Raw genomic sequence first — 15,255 nt, 5'->3', positions numbered from 1 at the left:
CACACACACACAAATGTCAAAATGATTGGGGCTATGTCAGTCAGGGAGCCAACTGGAGAAACTTTCAGTGACCACCAAAGCTGGAATAATTTGAGCAGCAAAATAAAGGAGTATTATAATCCAGACTACATAATAAATAACTATGAGTCTATACTCATAAATAAATGGTTGAATGAGAGAATGAATAAAGAAATGGGAGAGAACAGACACATCTCCTATAGAGAATTCCAAATAATTTCTGTAGATACTCCCTACCCCTGAAGTATGGGCTGTGTATCATGACTTCCTTCCAAGGAATATGAAAGTGGGGGAATAGCTTTACAATGGAGAAACCCAATAAACATTAGCTCAGCCAGGTTATTAAGATTAACATCATCAATGATAAGCTGTGTTGATAACATGTACTCCTTTTTTTTTTTTAAGAATGCAGATAAACCATGACTCTCCTCCACTCCTTGTTGTTGTGTGATCTGATGCAATCCATGGAAAATTCTTTGGCAATAATCATTATATTAGCTCTATAATGTGGCAGTTTTACATCTACAGATGCACCCAAGCAGAAATGCATGCATATGCACAAGAAATATATACAAGAACATTCATATTCATTATGCTTATTATTCATAATGGCAAAAAACTCTTCAACTAGCCCAAATGTCCATCAATAATAAAGTGAAATTCTAAATTGTGGAATATTTGCACAACTGAATATATACATAGCAATATAAATTAATGAACTATAGCTACACGCAGTAACAGGTGAATCCTATAAACATTATATTGAGTGATAACAACCATACATTTGAAAAAAGATATACCATATGATACTATTTATATGAAGTTTAAAAGCAGGCATAATTAATTTGACATGAAAAGTCAGGATAGTAATTACTTTTAGGTACAAGGCAGTGAATGGGAAGAGGTACAATAGGGCTTCAGAGATGATAACATTTTACTTAACATGGGAAGTGTTCACTTGATACTTCATAGAACTCTTCAGTTATGATTTGTGCACTTTTCTGTATGTTATACTTCAATAACAAAGTTTTAAAAAACAAACTGAAAACACTCAAGATATTAAAATAATTAACATGACAATTACTATTTCTTTTTAAAAAATTTTTAGTTGTAGATGGACACAATATCTTTATTTTAGATATATGTATATTTTTAATGTGGTGCTGAGGATCAAAGCCAGTACTTCACACATGCTAGGCTAGTGTTCTACTACTGAGCCACAATCTCAGCCCAACAGTTACCATTTCTTGATCACCTACTGTGTGGCAGGCACTGTGCATTTGTTTTCTCTTTTTATCTCCACAACAACCTTTCAAAGTAGGAATTCATCTCCCTACATTCAAATTTTTAAAAACCTGAAACTCAGATAGTTTTAAGCAGTTTACTTATGTCATAAGGCTGGTAAATGGTAACGTATACTAAACATTGGAATCCGAGTGTGATTTCAGAATTGAGGCCAATTTCAGAATTATAGTCAAGCCCTTTTACTAAACATGTAGGTCTTATAAGGTCTCCAGCCTTCTTTGGGGTCTCTAGCATTCTTTGTCAACAAGCCTCTTGCTTATATCCCAGGCCACTCCTGCCTTAACTTCAGAATCCGTAACTCCCACCCCTTCACTTACTAACTCCACACTGTGGTAATTATATGTGCTTGCAGTTCCCTGAACAAGTCAAACTTTCTCTTAGCTTCATGTCTTTGCATATGCTGCCCCCTCACCTTAAAATGCATCTTCCCTGCCTCTCGCCCTACCAACCTTTGGCTTAGTTGACTCTGATGGGTTCTTAAATATCTAAGATAATATAGGTGATGATCTCCTTTGAAAGTCTTTCTCTGATCTGGCCCACCCTTTTTGTCTACATGTGTAGCACCCTGCTTATACCTCTATCATACCACAGTATAACATTTATGTATCTCTCTATTTGAGATTAGAAATTCTCTGAGAGAAGGAGCCATTTACCACTTATATTTGATATTATTTCCTTTGCACCCAGTGTGGTGCTTGGCACACAGGAGTCTCTCTAGGTTAGTTTTAAATAAACAACTTTGCCACCTGAACTGAAAGCAAAATGTTTAAAGTACTAAAAAAAATGGAATTTCTATTGCAATGAAATTATAACCTGCATTTTTGTTTTGTTGGCATAGGCTTTGCAAAGAATGCTTTTAAAAATACAATATCATAAAATACACAAGGCAGAGTATTTTTCCCATCTGTCATAAGAAAATTCTTTGAATAATATGGGCCAGATATAACAGTGGAATCGAGGGCAGCTCCAACCACTTTGACTTCTTGCAGTATTTGATTGAATTGATTTAGAGACAGAATCTTGACTTCTCAGGGGATGAGAAACTGAAGGTGGTATTTGACTGTTTCTCTTCATTTTCTTCTATATCGGTCTATTAATTTTTCTTTTGCATTCTAAATTCACAAAATGAAGTTGTTTGACCAAATCCTGAATCCTCAAGTTCCCCTGCCTCAGCCTACTGTCCACTAGAGATCCTAGTCAGTCTATCATGTACTCTTGATATGATAGAAGAATGGCACTTTACTTCTGTGGTCTTCCTCCCAAAACCCATTGTCCTAGTCTAATCATGAGCAAGACATCACACAAATCCCAATTGAAGGGCGTTCTGCAAAGTACTTGGCCAGTACTCCTTGAAACTGTCAAGGTCATTGAAAACACAAAAGTCTGAGAAATAATCACAGACAAGAAGGGACTAACAAGACATGACAAATAAATGTAATATGTCCTAAAGGGGATCCTACATCAGAAAAGAAGGACATTTTGTTGAAAAGGGCAAAATCTGCATAGTTGCCCCAAAGGGATCTTAGAATGTCTTATTTTGCATAGTTGAAAGAACAACTATGGAGCTGGGGCTGTGGTCAGTGGTAGAGTGCTTGCCTAGCACGTGTGAGGCACTTGGGGTTCTATCCTCAATACCACATAAAAATAAATAAATAAAATAAAGTTATTGTGTTCATTAAAATGAAAGGAAAGAGCAACTATAGGAGGTCATAAACTCAAGCAGTTAGGTCTCTCTGGTATCAACATAATCATTAACATAGCATTGCTTTGGATTTCATTGTCCCACTCCTATAACACTGGGATAATAAAATGTGATGTACTCCTTTTGCATTATTAGGAGATCCAAATGAATTAATACTTAGGAAAGTATATAAAGTACAGCATAGAACATGGTGGCTTCAGGTAATTATTCTCATTCCAAAATCAGAACTTAAGGTGTCCAGCTTTAGATACAAAATGGATTCCTCTTCACATATAAGAGATTTGAAAATTCTGAGCTAGCTTTGCTCATACGGAAAAAAAAAGCGAGCAAATTGTTCTTTGTTGATACAGGGAAAAGCTTTATTATATAACAGCATAGTAATAATAATAGCTGAGGTTCAGTGAGTACTTCCTCTGTGCCACTGGCCATTTAAAGTATACTTATTTAATCCTCATTAACAACACCATAAGTACCATCCTTATTCCAACTTTAGAGCCAGAAAAAAACTAAGACACAAAGAAGTGAAGTAACTTGCTCAAAGTCACACAGCTACCATAGTGACTCCCTTCCAGCAGTGATGTTTGGTAAACATGAGGTACAAGGGTCTGTCAAGGTTAGGAAAAGGTTAAGAATATCAGTGACAGCACTCCAAGGAATTTTGGCATGTCAGATAAAGATTTATTACACAGAAAAGTTAAGTCAGCTGCTCCTTAGGGATTGGTTGTTTTATTCCTGGAAAATGTTTTCCATTTTGCTGCAAATCTATATCTGACCTGCTGAGGAAATCGTTTGGTGAAATGAATCCAAAAAGCAGAGAAAATGCTTTATTGCATTTATTACTTTAAATAAAGTAATGCATTCATTACTTTAAATAGCAGCCCTAGACCCATTATAGCTTCTATATTCCAGAATTGTCCTTTCTTGGAATTTGCTAATGCTTCCAACTTTGTCATTTGAAGCCCAAGAGTATGATCTCATATGCCCTTGCTGATATCCTTATCTATTGCAGAATATTTCTTTGTTTTGAACTATACATTACAAAAATTTCAAATGTAAGACCCTATTCATGTATTTGATTATTATTTAACCAACATGATGCTGGGTTTGTGATACTGTGTTTATCATCTTCCACAATCCTTCTGTGGGTCAAATGGAATAAAGACCTCTTGAATCCAGTTCCATTGAATTCTTATTTTTCCTTGGTCAAATAAAGAAACCAGGCAAAAGCATTAGTCCTCTTTACTTCCCTTCCTGAGATTTAAGAAGGAAAAGAAATCACCTGTGAGTGTCATTGGAAACCTGGGCTGGTCCTCATTCTTGCTTTATCATGTACTTATCTAGCTTCTTGCTAATAAGATTGTTGAAGTTAAGCTCAGCCTCTTTTTGTTGTTGTTGTATTGTTTTAGCTAGCTCTGTCTTTCTCAAATGGTCTTAGCATCTCCCAGTACTGATTAATTGATATATGACCTAGCTTGGGTACAATCAGGTATATTCTGTTACTTGTAATTTATCCCGAAGAAGTGTATGTTCACATTTCTTTGAGTGTATCAAAAATCCTTTCAGTTTCATTCTCTTATTTTGTGAGCAAGGAAGTTACCTGTCTGAATTTGAGGCTTTTAATACTAAAGTGTATGTTTCTTGCTGTAGTATATGTCTCCATTGTGAGATGGTTAGGTAGAAAGGAAATCAAAAGAACCGGGTCTGGAATAGACTTTGCCACTTGCTAATGGTGAGACATTGTACCAGTTATCCTGTCTGAACCTCACTTTCTTCAGTAGAAAAATGGAAACAATTAAACCGCTTTCAGCTTTAAAATCAAATGATATAATGTAAGTGGAAACATTTTGATGTTGTGCAGTGCTGGGTTTGGACAGCTGTGTGTGGCCTTTATGAAGGAAAATCTAAGCTAAAAGAAGCACTGTTGTAGTTAAGAGTAGATGCTTTGGAGTTAGACTGAACTGGCTTTAACTTTCAGTTCAGCTGTTTACTAACCCTTTGTCTTTCACAGGTCTCTTGCCCAACTACTTTCTCTCTGAATAGAAATAAAAATTCCTCGTGGGATATGGGATCTGTATGATAATAAATACACATATGTATATAAAATACTTAGCACAGTGTGTGAACATATTAAATATGCAATAAATGGTAGTTTGGATGATGGTTGGGATGGTCATTATAATAAAGTTCTAGAGTTTGGCTCAGTATTTCTAACTAAGAAGGTGTAACTGTGGGAACATAAGTCATGAAAATAGTCATCAATTTCAGTCTCTAAACCTTGACCCCCTCAAATCTCTTCTTCCTAGCTATATTTTTTGTAAGAGCCCTTAGAGAAGCAATTCTGTCATTCCTCTAAATTGAGCAGCATTATCTCCCCACTTCTGGCAGAGCCTGCTAATGAGACTTCTCTCTACTTCTGAGCACCCCCAGGGAAATTTGATTAAAAGATTTTGTTTATCCAGGAAAGTGGGTGATTACATTAAAGCTTTGCCTCATGACCATTTCCCATACTGCTGCTTCTGAGGAGGAAAGGGTGACAAATGAAATGAGAAATAAAAGAAAGGAACGCTTTTTTGTGGTTTTATCAACACAAGGAAAACTTCAATAAAGCTGAAGGGCCTTTTAAATCAGGCTCCACCCCTTCTCCACTCCTGTTTCCTCTGGAGCCAAACTGGTCAGATCTTGTCTGAAGCACAGCATTTTCTCTGCCCACATGAGGAGCCTTCTTTCTGGCATTGTGGCCCCTTTGACACTCTCTGCAAAATTACAGAGACATCAAGCTTCCCATTCCCTTGGGAATCCTTAAATAATTTTTTAAACCGGAGCCTCATGGAAAAAAACCAACACACCATACTGGCATATCAGACCCTAAAATACCTGTGGCATAATGCCAACATCTGGGATAGCTGGCTGGTTTTGAATGTAACAAATTGTAGCGCTATCAGGATGATGAGCAATCATACTAGCACCCAACGTGAATTCTCACGTTCATCAGGGAAGCCACTTGTCTCTGCAGTTACTGCTCTAAAATCAGTGACTCGCTCCCACCAGTGGTTGGCTTTAGGAGAAGGAATCTGAAAGGTTCAAGTTTTTAGAAGAGTCAAGTTGAGGTCAATCTTAATTTAGCAGAAGGCCCTGCAAAAGGATGCCAGGGAATTCCCACTATAATGCTCAGGTTACCTGTTTGAAATACAGCACCACTGATGACAGCTTTCGTTGAAGGTCGGACAGTGTGGATTCTTAACCTCCACTCCATGTTTGCTTCTCAGATGATGCATGTACTTGGGAAATGCTCATGGGGAAAAATACATCCTACTCAACGTTGGGATCTCAAGCAGGGTATCTAGTTTGTAGAACTAGCCCTTTAGAGCTTCAGTGAAGAGAAGTAAAATGTTCCATCTAGTGGTCAAAGAAGGGAAAGTCGAAATGAGAAGGTCCCAGGATGAGTTTTGTTAGGCATAGTGATGGAACAGTGGCCTCTCGGCGGGTTGTCTTTTCCAGAACATGATAGAATCTGGTCTTTGTGGTGTTGGTACTTTCGGCACAGAGAGCACCAGTCGTGTTGACAGGTTGTAAACTCTCTCTTCTCGGGGAGGCCTGCCCTCTCATATCCCTACTCTCTTGGAGGAGGAAGCCAACCTGATGATTTATGTCTATTTGTTTATCTTGTGCTTGAATTTGTGAATATATGAATTTGAGAAGAGCAAGAGTAAATGTGAATTTTTAAAGGATTGGAGAGTCATTCTAGCTAAAGATTGAAAACATTCAACAAGTTAATCAGGGAAAAGATAAAGTGCTCTACTACTTTTTTCTTTTTCTTTCTTGGTTTTTTTTTTTTTTTTTTTTATTGGGGTGCTGGGGATTGAACCCAGGGCCCTGTGCTTACAAGGCAAGCACTCTACCAACTGAGCTATCTCCCCAGCCCCTTTACTCCTTTTTTCCCCCCAGTTTTGAAGAGTCATAAAATAATACAATTTACATTTCCTGCCACTGCAGACCTTGACCACAGCCTGCTGTCTGGACAGTAATCAAGGTTTCTAACCTTTGATCAGAGCCTCCCCCTACCACACCTTTGCATGCTATCAACTCCCCTGTCCCACCTGCAGTTTGTGCCACCCCTCTGCCTTCTGTCCAGGAAGAAAACACAAAGAGCCTGGTTGTTTCCACATCTGACCTTTATTAGACTCATCTGGCAGGATGGCTCTGGGTCCTTCACACTTCTCAGACACCACCCAGAAGGGTTTAGGAAGGTACCCTCATTCTGTGAAGGCGCAGAGCCTGCTGCCCAGTATTTGAGCCCCAAGTTGGTCCCCAGAGGGTTGAGAGAGGAAAAGGAAAGAGGCAGATGGGAGAGGCAGGCTCTTCAATGAAGGGGGTGAGGCTGAGGGAAAGCTTCGGTCCAGCAGTGGCTCCCGAGGGCACGCTGAATCCTAGGAAGGACACTGAGGGACTGGACAGAGCAGGAGATCCATGTGCTGAGCAGCTCACGTCTATATGGCAACTTTGAGGAGGCGCTTGATGTCCGGCTCGATGTTGATGGTAGGGAAGGTGCGGCTGTAGCGTCGGAAGGGCTCCCCCTCTGGCCCTATGAGGAACTTCTCGAAGTTCCAGGACACATCTGAGCGGCGCACTGGACTCCATATGATGAACTTGGGATCCGTCATGAGGGAAAATGGGTCATCGTAAGGGTAGGGGAGCTTGTCCTTCAGGTAGGCGAAGACAGGATGCTCATTCTGCCCATTCACCTCACACTTTTGGACAAGAGTAAAGGTGGGCTGGTATCCACCCCCGGGGCGGACATACTTGAGACTATTCAGGATCTCCTCATTCTGACAATTCTCCTGGGGGAAGAAAGAGACAGGAAGGAAAGGGGGAAGGGAAATGAAGGTTCCACAGCATGTGAATCTTTCGCCCTCCTACAATCCCTTCCCAGGATCCTTTATCTCTGTATGGGTGTCCATTTGCTTTATCCTTCTCTAGACTTGGTGTTTTCCCTCTCCTAGCTATTGTTTGATGGTGTGCTAGGCATTTCTGAAAGTCCTTGTAGTTCCTAACTTGGCTGTTCTTTTTTTTTTTTTTAATGATTTTTATATATACGTGTGTGTGTATGTGTGTGTGTGTGTGTGTGTGTGTGTGTGTGTGTATTATAGAGTTGTTGATAGACCTGTATTTTAGTCATTTATTTGTATGCGGTGCTGAGAATCCAAGCCAGTGCCTCACCTATGCTAGGCAAGTGCTCCACCACTGAGCCACAACCCTGGCCCACTTGGCTGTTCTTATTCTTAAACGTTTAGCATGTTTGAACTGTTGCTTCTGACTCCAATGATCCTGAGCAGTATTTGTTTAAATCTTCAGGTGACCTTGAGTTCCAGGCAGAGAAAGAAAAGGAAGGGAGGCTCAGGTCATACTGCCCAAAACCTGTCCGTCTACTTACCTACCTGCTTCCCTGGTCTACACATGCACACACACGCTCCACACTCCACCACCTTCCCTTCCTCCTGCCCTGGTTGCACCTCCCTGGCTTCTCATTACACATTGAGTACAGCCTTTGCCTCTGCCCTGCTCACCTCTTCAGGTGAAGTGAGGCCCAGGGGAATGGGACTTAGAGGGTCTAGCTTTCATCCTGCTTTGTCCTAGAACCGAAGTGCAAAAAGGAGGACACTTTGCTGAAGAAAGACCCCAACCAAGAAAATGTAGTTTTCAGATGCCATGAATTAGGCAGAGTAAGTTAGAGATAGCAATGAATGTACTCTAAATGGAACTACTTAATGACAGTCAGGAATGACTCAGAGAGGACAGAGGGTTGAGGGTTCTAGGATAGGTGTGGTGCGGGGAGTAAAGGAAATGATGCTTGAGAGCTAAAGGTTGTGAACATGTAATTATTTCTTTCACTTGCAGGCTGCTGTCCAAAGCTCCTCCTCTCCACTAGTGAGTACTCAGTTATGAAAACTTTAGCTCAGAAACTGTTACCTATCTTTCCCTTCCCACTGCCACGCCTGCCCTGTCCCCACTCAGCATTCCCCACACTGAAAACTCCAAAAGGCCAATGAAATCCACCCCTTCCTCCCCAGTCTGAGTCAGATGTCTCCCTCATGGAAAAAGTCCCCACCTCTGACCTACTAGAACTGAAGAGTCCGGTCAATTCCAGGCCATCATAACATGATGAGCCCACTGATCTCTATTAGACTTCTAGTCTAACACAAATGTGTTAGAAGTCTATTAGACTTCTAGTTAACACAAATGGCTGGCTGGCTCCTAGGTTGTGGTCCCTCAGGTGACTAGATAAACAGGAATGATGGGGTACCTCAGGAGAGGTGTCTCTAAAGAGGTTTGACCCATTCTGTCTCTCCTGCCTGGTAAAGGCTGGAAGGTGAACTGGGAGGGAAGGAACAGTGAGAGCAGTAATGGTTGGACTGGTTTGTCAATCAGCGATCCTTCAGCCTTCCTGCTTACATCCCCCTTAATTCTACCTTGCCCTTATGCCACCGAGAATCGAACTAAGGAGATTATAATTAGAGAGTTCGCTTGGTGACATTCTGCCTGCTAGTACAATTAAAATCACAAGTAGAGATAGAAGAAGCCCTAAAAGATAACTAGAGGTGTGAGGCTGAAGATCCATAACTACGTGATCTGTTATTCTGGGCCAGGTGTGTGTGATGCCCAGAGGAGACACATGCATGCTACAAATCTTTCCCTTCCTCCATATTCACTTTCCATTGACTTACTTAAATAAATCTAAATAATAAATTGATTACATTCCCATAATACTTTACATTTTTCTAGTTACCTTTTTATATCTTACCTCACGAACCTCATAATAATCCTGTGAACGAAATGGTATTATCTCCAATTTACACATGAGGAGACTAAAACAAAAATCAAGTGTCTCTCCCAAGGGCATAGAGCCATTAAAGAGCAGAACTCGAGGGAGTCCACTTCTAGTTTGATTCTTGACCTTCTATTTCCTCCATTCATTCATTCAACAAATATTTAATGAGTATCTTCAGTACCCTAGGCACTGAGGACACAACGGACGGAACAATAGACCTGGTACCAGCCTTCATGGATTCTAGTGGGAAGAGAGTAAATATAAACACCCACCCTCAGTGTTTAGTCTCAGAGCTTGTCTACTGCCCCTGGGTATTCACATGCTCCTGAAGACCTGGGACGAAGAACATGCCCCACAATTCTAGACACTCGAACACACCAAGTCATTTCCCCCTTCCCTTATCCTACTCAAGCTGTATCAGCCCAGTTCCTTGGGTACAACACAAGGGACACCTCACCTGATGTCCAAATTGGTTGCAAGGGAAGCCAAGAACCACCAGGCGCCTGGGAAAGCGACATTGCAGCTCGTTGAGTTGGGTGAAGTCCCTGGTGGTAGTGCCTCAGAGGGAGGCCACGTTCTCAATGAGCACTGCCCTGCCTCGGAAGGTGTTGAAATCCACCTTCTCACCATCCAGGCTGATGGCATTAAGGTCATAGAAAGACTTGGCGATGTAGGCCATGGTGAAGTGCAGAGTGAGTCCCCCGAATGGTGTAAACCCACTTAAGGATCTCTCCAGGGAGTGGGGAGGAAGGAGCTAGGAAGGACAGAAGATCTCACAATGGGCCTTTGCTTCTCAGGATGACTTAGCAAAAGCAGGCACTCACCTGTCTGCGTTGTTTGAACAAGGTAGTTGCTCCTCCTACTTACAGTCCCCGAACAAAGCCTCCTCCCTGCCCCACCCTGCTGGCAACCTGGAAGGGACCAATTTGATAGCTATGAGCAGATGTAAATAATTCACTACTTGCAGGAAACCAGAGCCCTAAAGGTCGCATAGGGAGGAAAAAAGGGAGGGAGACATACAAGATTGACTCCTACTTTCCCCAGCAAGTTATTTTCACTTGGCACAGACATTTATTGAATGCATTTACGGAGTGCCAGTCTCTGAATTGTGCAGTGAGAGGTGAGTCTGCTGAGATCCGAAAGATGAGGAAGAGAATTGGGGCATGTGTCCACCTGACTCAGATGACCACTGAAATATACATATTACTCTTCTATTTTGATTAGGCTATTGCTTTCCAGAAGCAGAGAATCAAAGGTACCCTTGGGAGGAGTGTGTCATTTCCCAGAAATAATGACTTTCAGTGCCTCAACTTGCACCAGGCAGAAGAGATGAGGTCTTTCAGTGAGTGGTATTCCCTGTCCTGCCCTTGTCCCTGCATTGCACTATCTCCCGTGTTAAAGCGCCTGCCTCCACCTCCCCCAGTCATGAAGATGGAGTGGTTGCTAGGATAATGATGAGGATGAATCACAGAACAGGAGGGGAAACTGCACCCCTTCCCTCTCAAAGGTTCAGTCTCCAAGAGTTGCTTCTTGTGGGGGCGGGGGGCTGTGCTGGTCATCTCCCTACAGAAGAGTGCAGCAAGGCACAACTGCTGTGGTTCTTGATCCAGGCAGGCCATCCATGATGTCCTCAATACCAGCCACACAGATGCATGGCATCTTGGGAGCCCATGGAAGCCTACAGAAACTAAACAGACCCTAAAGCCACTTCATTCTTCCAAGCACCCCCCAACCAAACAAATCACTCTTTAAAAAATGCTTTGATTTCTCTGTCAGTGAAACTGGTAATTAGGCTTTCCCTGGCTTTGGGATTTTAGAGTGAAATTTCAGTAAGAAGGCAGATGTTTTCCTGGAGAGTTTCCACGGGTACACACCCATTGGGAACTGCCGACTAGAACAAAGTAAGCAAGGCTGCGAGCAGCTGGTCTTGAGCATCTAATTTGTTGAGGAGATGGAGGAACTGCTCACCAGGGAGTGCCCATCTTTTCTGCCTTGCAGCTTGTTCGTGGCTGTTTAAGTGTGAGGAAACCACATGCCTCATCTGACTGCTCCCTAAAAGCAAGCTTGCACGATCTCAGTGGAACTGCAATCTTTTGCCACCAGGAGTGGCAGGAAATGCAGAACAAAGTGCGTCCTCTGCTAAGGCTGGGTAGAGTTCCTGGATGCAGCCCAAAAGTGTCCCTACCAAGCCACTGAGTAAGAGGGACTTGGCACTGATGGCGACTGAAACCCTGACATTAACTTGCCATGTTTATCTGCCTGCCTAGAGCTTCCCCCAGTACCTGGGCTCCAGAGATATCTCTTTGTCGCTGCACCTTTGCAGGCCCTCTTGGGCCAGGCCATAGGAGTCTGGAGTATGGCATGCGGGTGATGGCTTTCCTTTTCCCCAGCTCAACCTAGGATCCTAGGAGCCTCCCAGTTATCCCACCTCTCACCATGGAACAAGACTGGTGAGATGCTCTTAAAATCCCTCGACCTCCAACTCTAACTCACACCAGCCCCGCTTCTCAGGAGCTCAGGACTTTGGGGCTTGTACTTCAAATGTATGATTCACACAGCTTTAGCCATAATGCCACCACTGTTACTTGGGGCCCCCGCGGAAAATCTTTGAAGTTCTCCAAGCACTGTTTCCTTACCCGTTGGGTGTGGATAAAGATAACCACACTCACTCTCTCACACAGTGATTGCCAGGACAGAGAAGCAAAGTATCACAGTGTTCTGTAAACTGTAAAGTACAGTTAAGATCTGAAGACTACTGATGATTGCCCGGCCTATCTCACTCCTTCCTTCCTCCATCTTTCTCTTTACCCCCACACATTCTCTAGCTCCTTCACCAAATCCATATCCCAAAGTATGTGTATTCTTTTTTCTTTTTTTGGGGGGCAGTACTGAGGACTGAACCCAGGGCTTCATACATGCTAGGCAAGTGCTCTACCACTAAGCTATGCCAGCCCCATTAGTATTAAATACCTAGATTTCTGAGGTTCCACGTCTGCCTCTGCTCCCCTAAGGTATCCATTTACAAATTTGAAAGATTACTCAGTCCCTCCTCATACTTTGGGAAGACCTCTTCCTGACCCACTGAATAGCTGAGAACCATCTTGGCCTCAAAGACCCATCAGACACGACTTGGGCGTTTAGCTTCCTCTTCTCTCAGACATGGATGTTCGGTCCTCCCAATGACTGTGCTTAATCTTATTTCTTTCAGGCCGGGGGGCTTTGCTTTGAGCTCCCCTGCAGGTGGCAATAGGGAAAGCACAAAAAAGAAGCCGAAGTTCTCCACTTCCACCATCATTTTCCTGCTCTTGCTTTAGAATTCTGAGGATTCTTCTACCAGTGCTCCCCCCACCTCCCAGGTCCCAGTGAATCCTCCTCCCAAGAACTCACACAGGTAGCCATACCTGTGGTTTGAAATATTCTTTATTTTGTAAACATCTGTGTTTAAAATAGATGAACCCTGCTCACGATTCATATAATGGACCCTAGACACAGTACACAAAGTTCACCCATCACAGGGAGATGGTGGGGCTCAAGAGCAGGTGGTGCCAGGGGCTGGGCTGAGTCTCAGGACAAAGTGGCAGAGGTACTGACCAAAAGACAGGCTAGGAAAGCCTGCTCAACACTCCTGGCCCAATGGCAGCCCAGACCACCTCCTGGACTGAAGTTTAGGGGCGAGAGGCCGTCTCTGATACCTGTTGAGCATAGCTGCATCTTAAAATCCCAGCACTCCTCCTGCTCCCAGCTGTAGACCCTGTGGAGAGGGCTCATCAGTCCATAGACTCCTGGCCCCACGATCTCCCTTCCAGAACCCTTAAGGTACGGTGAAAATAGAATCCCTCTTTCCTGAGGGGGTAGGAGAGAAAGACGCTGGTACTCTGCCTCATCTGCAGGGGAAGCGACAACACTGGCCCACAGGTTGCAGCCAGTGCCTAATACAACTTCTCCTTTCTCTCATCCTTCCCAAGGACAGGCAGGGTTGGCACTACCAACCTGCGCATGCCCAGTGTCCTGCTGCATAGGTCAGTCCTCAAGGAAGCTGCCCTGTCAGTCATGGCTTCATCCTAAAGAACCAGCTCTCCAAATTGATTAGCCAGTGATTTACTCTACCTGTCCCCCATTCCTAAATCCTGAGCCACCCTTTCCTGCTGGCCATTTCCTGGTTTGGTAAGTCAAGAGAAAATGCCCAGTGATTTTATCCCCACCTCCTTTGTGGAGTGAGAAATAGGGCTCTTCTCCTTCACAGGTACCTGCCCTGCTTTTGGGTCCTTGGGGCTTGGTGCCCAGTTCTCTGCTTTGGCTCCAGTCCCAGCTGTAGTACAGCTTAGGAATGATCCTCTCACCTGGGCTTCTCTTGCCCCAGAAAGGTGAGGAGGAACCCAAGCAGGGCTGGCAATTGACTTGTTCCCTCTTGAAAGGGAACAAGCTACTCTTGGGCTATTGGGGTTAAAGAAAATTCCTGAACACAGAACTCTGGAGACGGAAGTCCTTTTCCCTCCCCACAGTGCAATTGGCACACCCTCAAGCCTACACAGGAGCAAGGGGCCAAGATGAACTCTTTGACTCGAAGGCTGAACAGTCCCAAGCATTCCTACCCAGGGCCTTCTTCCTCTTCCCATGAAACCATTGCCTTCTCCCACAAACTCTGGGACCCAGGAAAACCCTGACTGCTGAAGACTGGGTTCATCTCTCACCTCTGCCGGGAAGTATGGGGAAGTTCTCTTCTACCACAAGAGAGGGAAGGTAGGGTTGGGGACATGCTCAGAGGAAGAGTGCTGGCCTAGCACGTGTGAGGCCCTGCTGCCACCACGTCCCCTCTGCTTCACAAAATGCCGACCCTGGCCTGCGTGCCCTTGCTCTGGCCCTGACAGCTAGGAGCTAGTCCTTCACTTGCGAGTGCTCCTCTTTCTGGACTGCACAGTTAGCTTGCAGTGCTCTGGCCCCAGGGATCTCCTTGCCCCTGTGGTACCCTCAGGCCTTGGTCCACAGCTTTCCATCAGGGGCCCATGTGAAGAGCAGTTGAGTACACCCTGCATGGGAGGTAGAGACTCGAGGCGACTTTTTATCCCTGCCACCCCTCATCACTTTGTCTTCTTTGAAGCACCTGCCTCTGAACTCAGTTCCCAGAGAGGCAGGTGGGCAGCTAAACAAGGCCAGAGCTCAGGCAGGGGGAGCAGAGAGAGGTAGGCCAGCCCCAGGCTTGAGGACCACCAGGTGGTGTTTCCTTCCTACCTTGATATTCCACTTTCCCAGTTTCCCAGGCCCATGGTACAAGAAGGGGCAGGGACAAGGAGAGGAGGAAGCAGCACCCTTGGCCTTTGGTCCACCCACAGAGTAGAGGATGGAACATCCCTATGAGCCTGGGTCCACTCCCTCAGGCAGGGCTGGGAAGGAAAGAGCTGCTCCG

The 15,255-nt window shown here is 43.9% G+C and overlaps 1 protein-coding gene across 1 annotated transcript; it reads right to left on the bottom strand.

Annotated features, from left to right (window-relative positions):
* Nucleotides 1-7,179: 7,179 nt before the first annotated feature.
* GPX2 (glutathione peroxidase 2) lies at nucleotides 7,180-15,233 on the bottom strand. The gene is made up of 2 exons (XM_079127173.1): nucleotides 10,309-15,233; nucleotides 7,180-7,863 (listed from the first exon to the last, which is right to left on the bottom strand). The coding sequence occupies exons 1-2, from the start codon at nucleotides 10,528-10,530 to the stop codon at nucleotides 7,513-7,515; spliced, it is 573 nt and encodes a 190-aa protein (XP_078983299.1). The 5' UTR covers nucleotides 10,531-15,233; the 3' UTR covers nucleotides 7,180-7,512.
* Nucleotides 15,234-15,255: the final 22 nt, after the last annotated feature.

The sequence above is a fragment of the Sciurus vulgaris genome (genome assembly GCF_902686455.1).
Source record: "Sciurus vulgaris genome assembly, chromosome: 2".
NCBI classification, from domain to species: domain Eukaryota; kingdom Metazoa; phylum Chordata; class Mammalia; order Rodentia; family Sciuridae; genus Sciurus; species Sciurus vulgaris.
The sequence above is the reverse complement of the archived record's forward strand: the minus strand, read 5'-3'. Positions and strand labels throughout refer to the sequence as shown.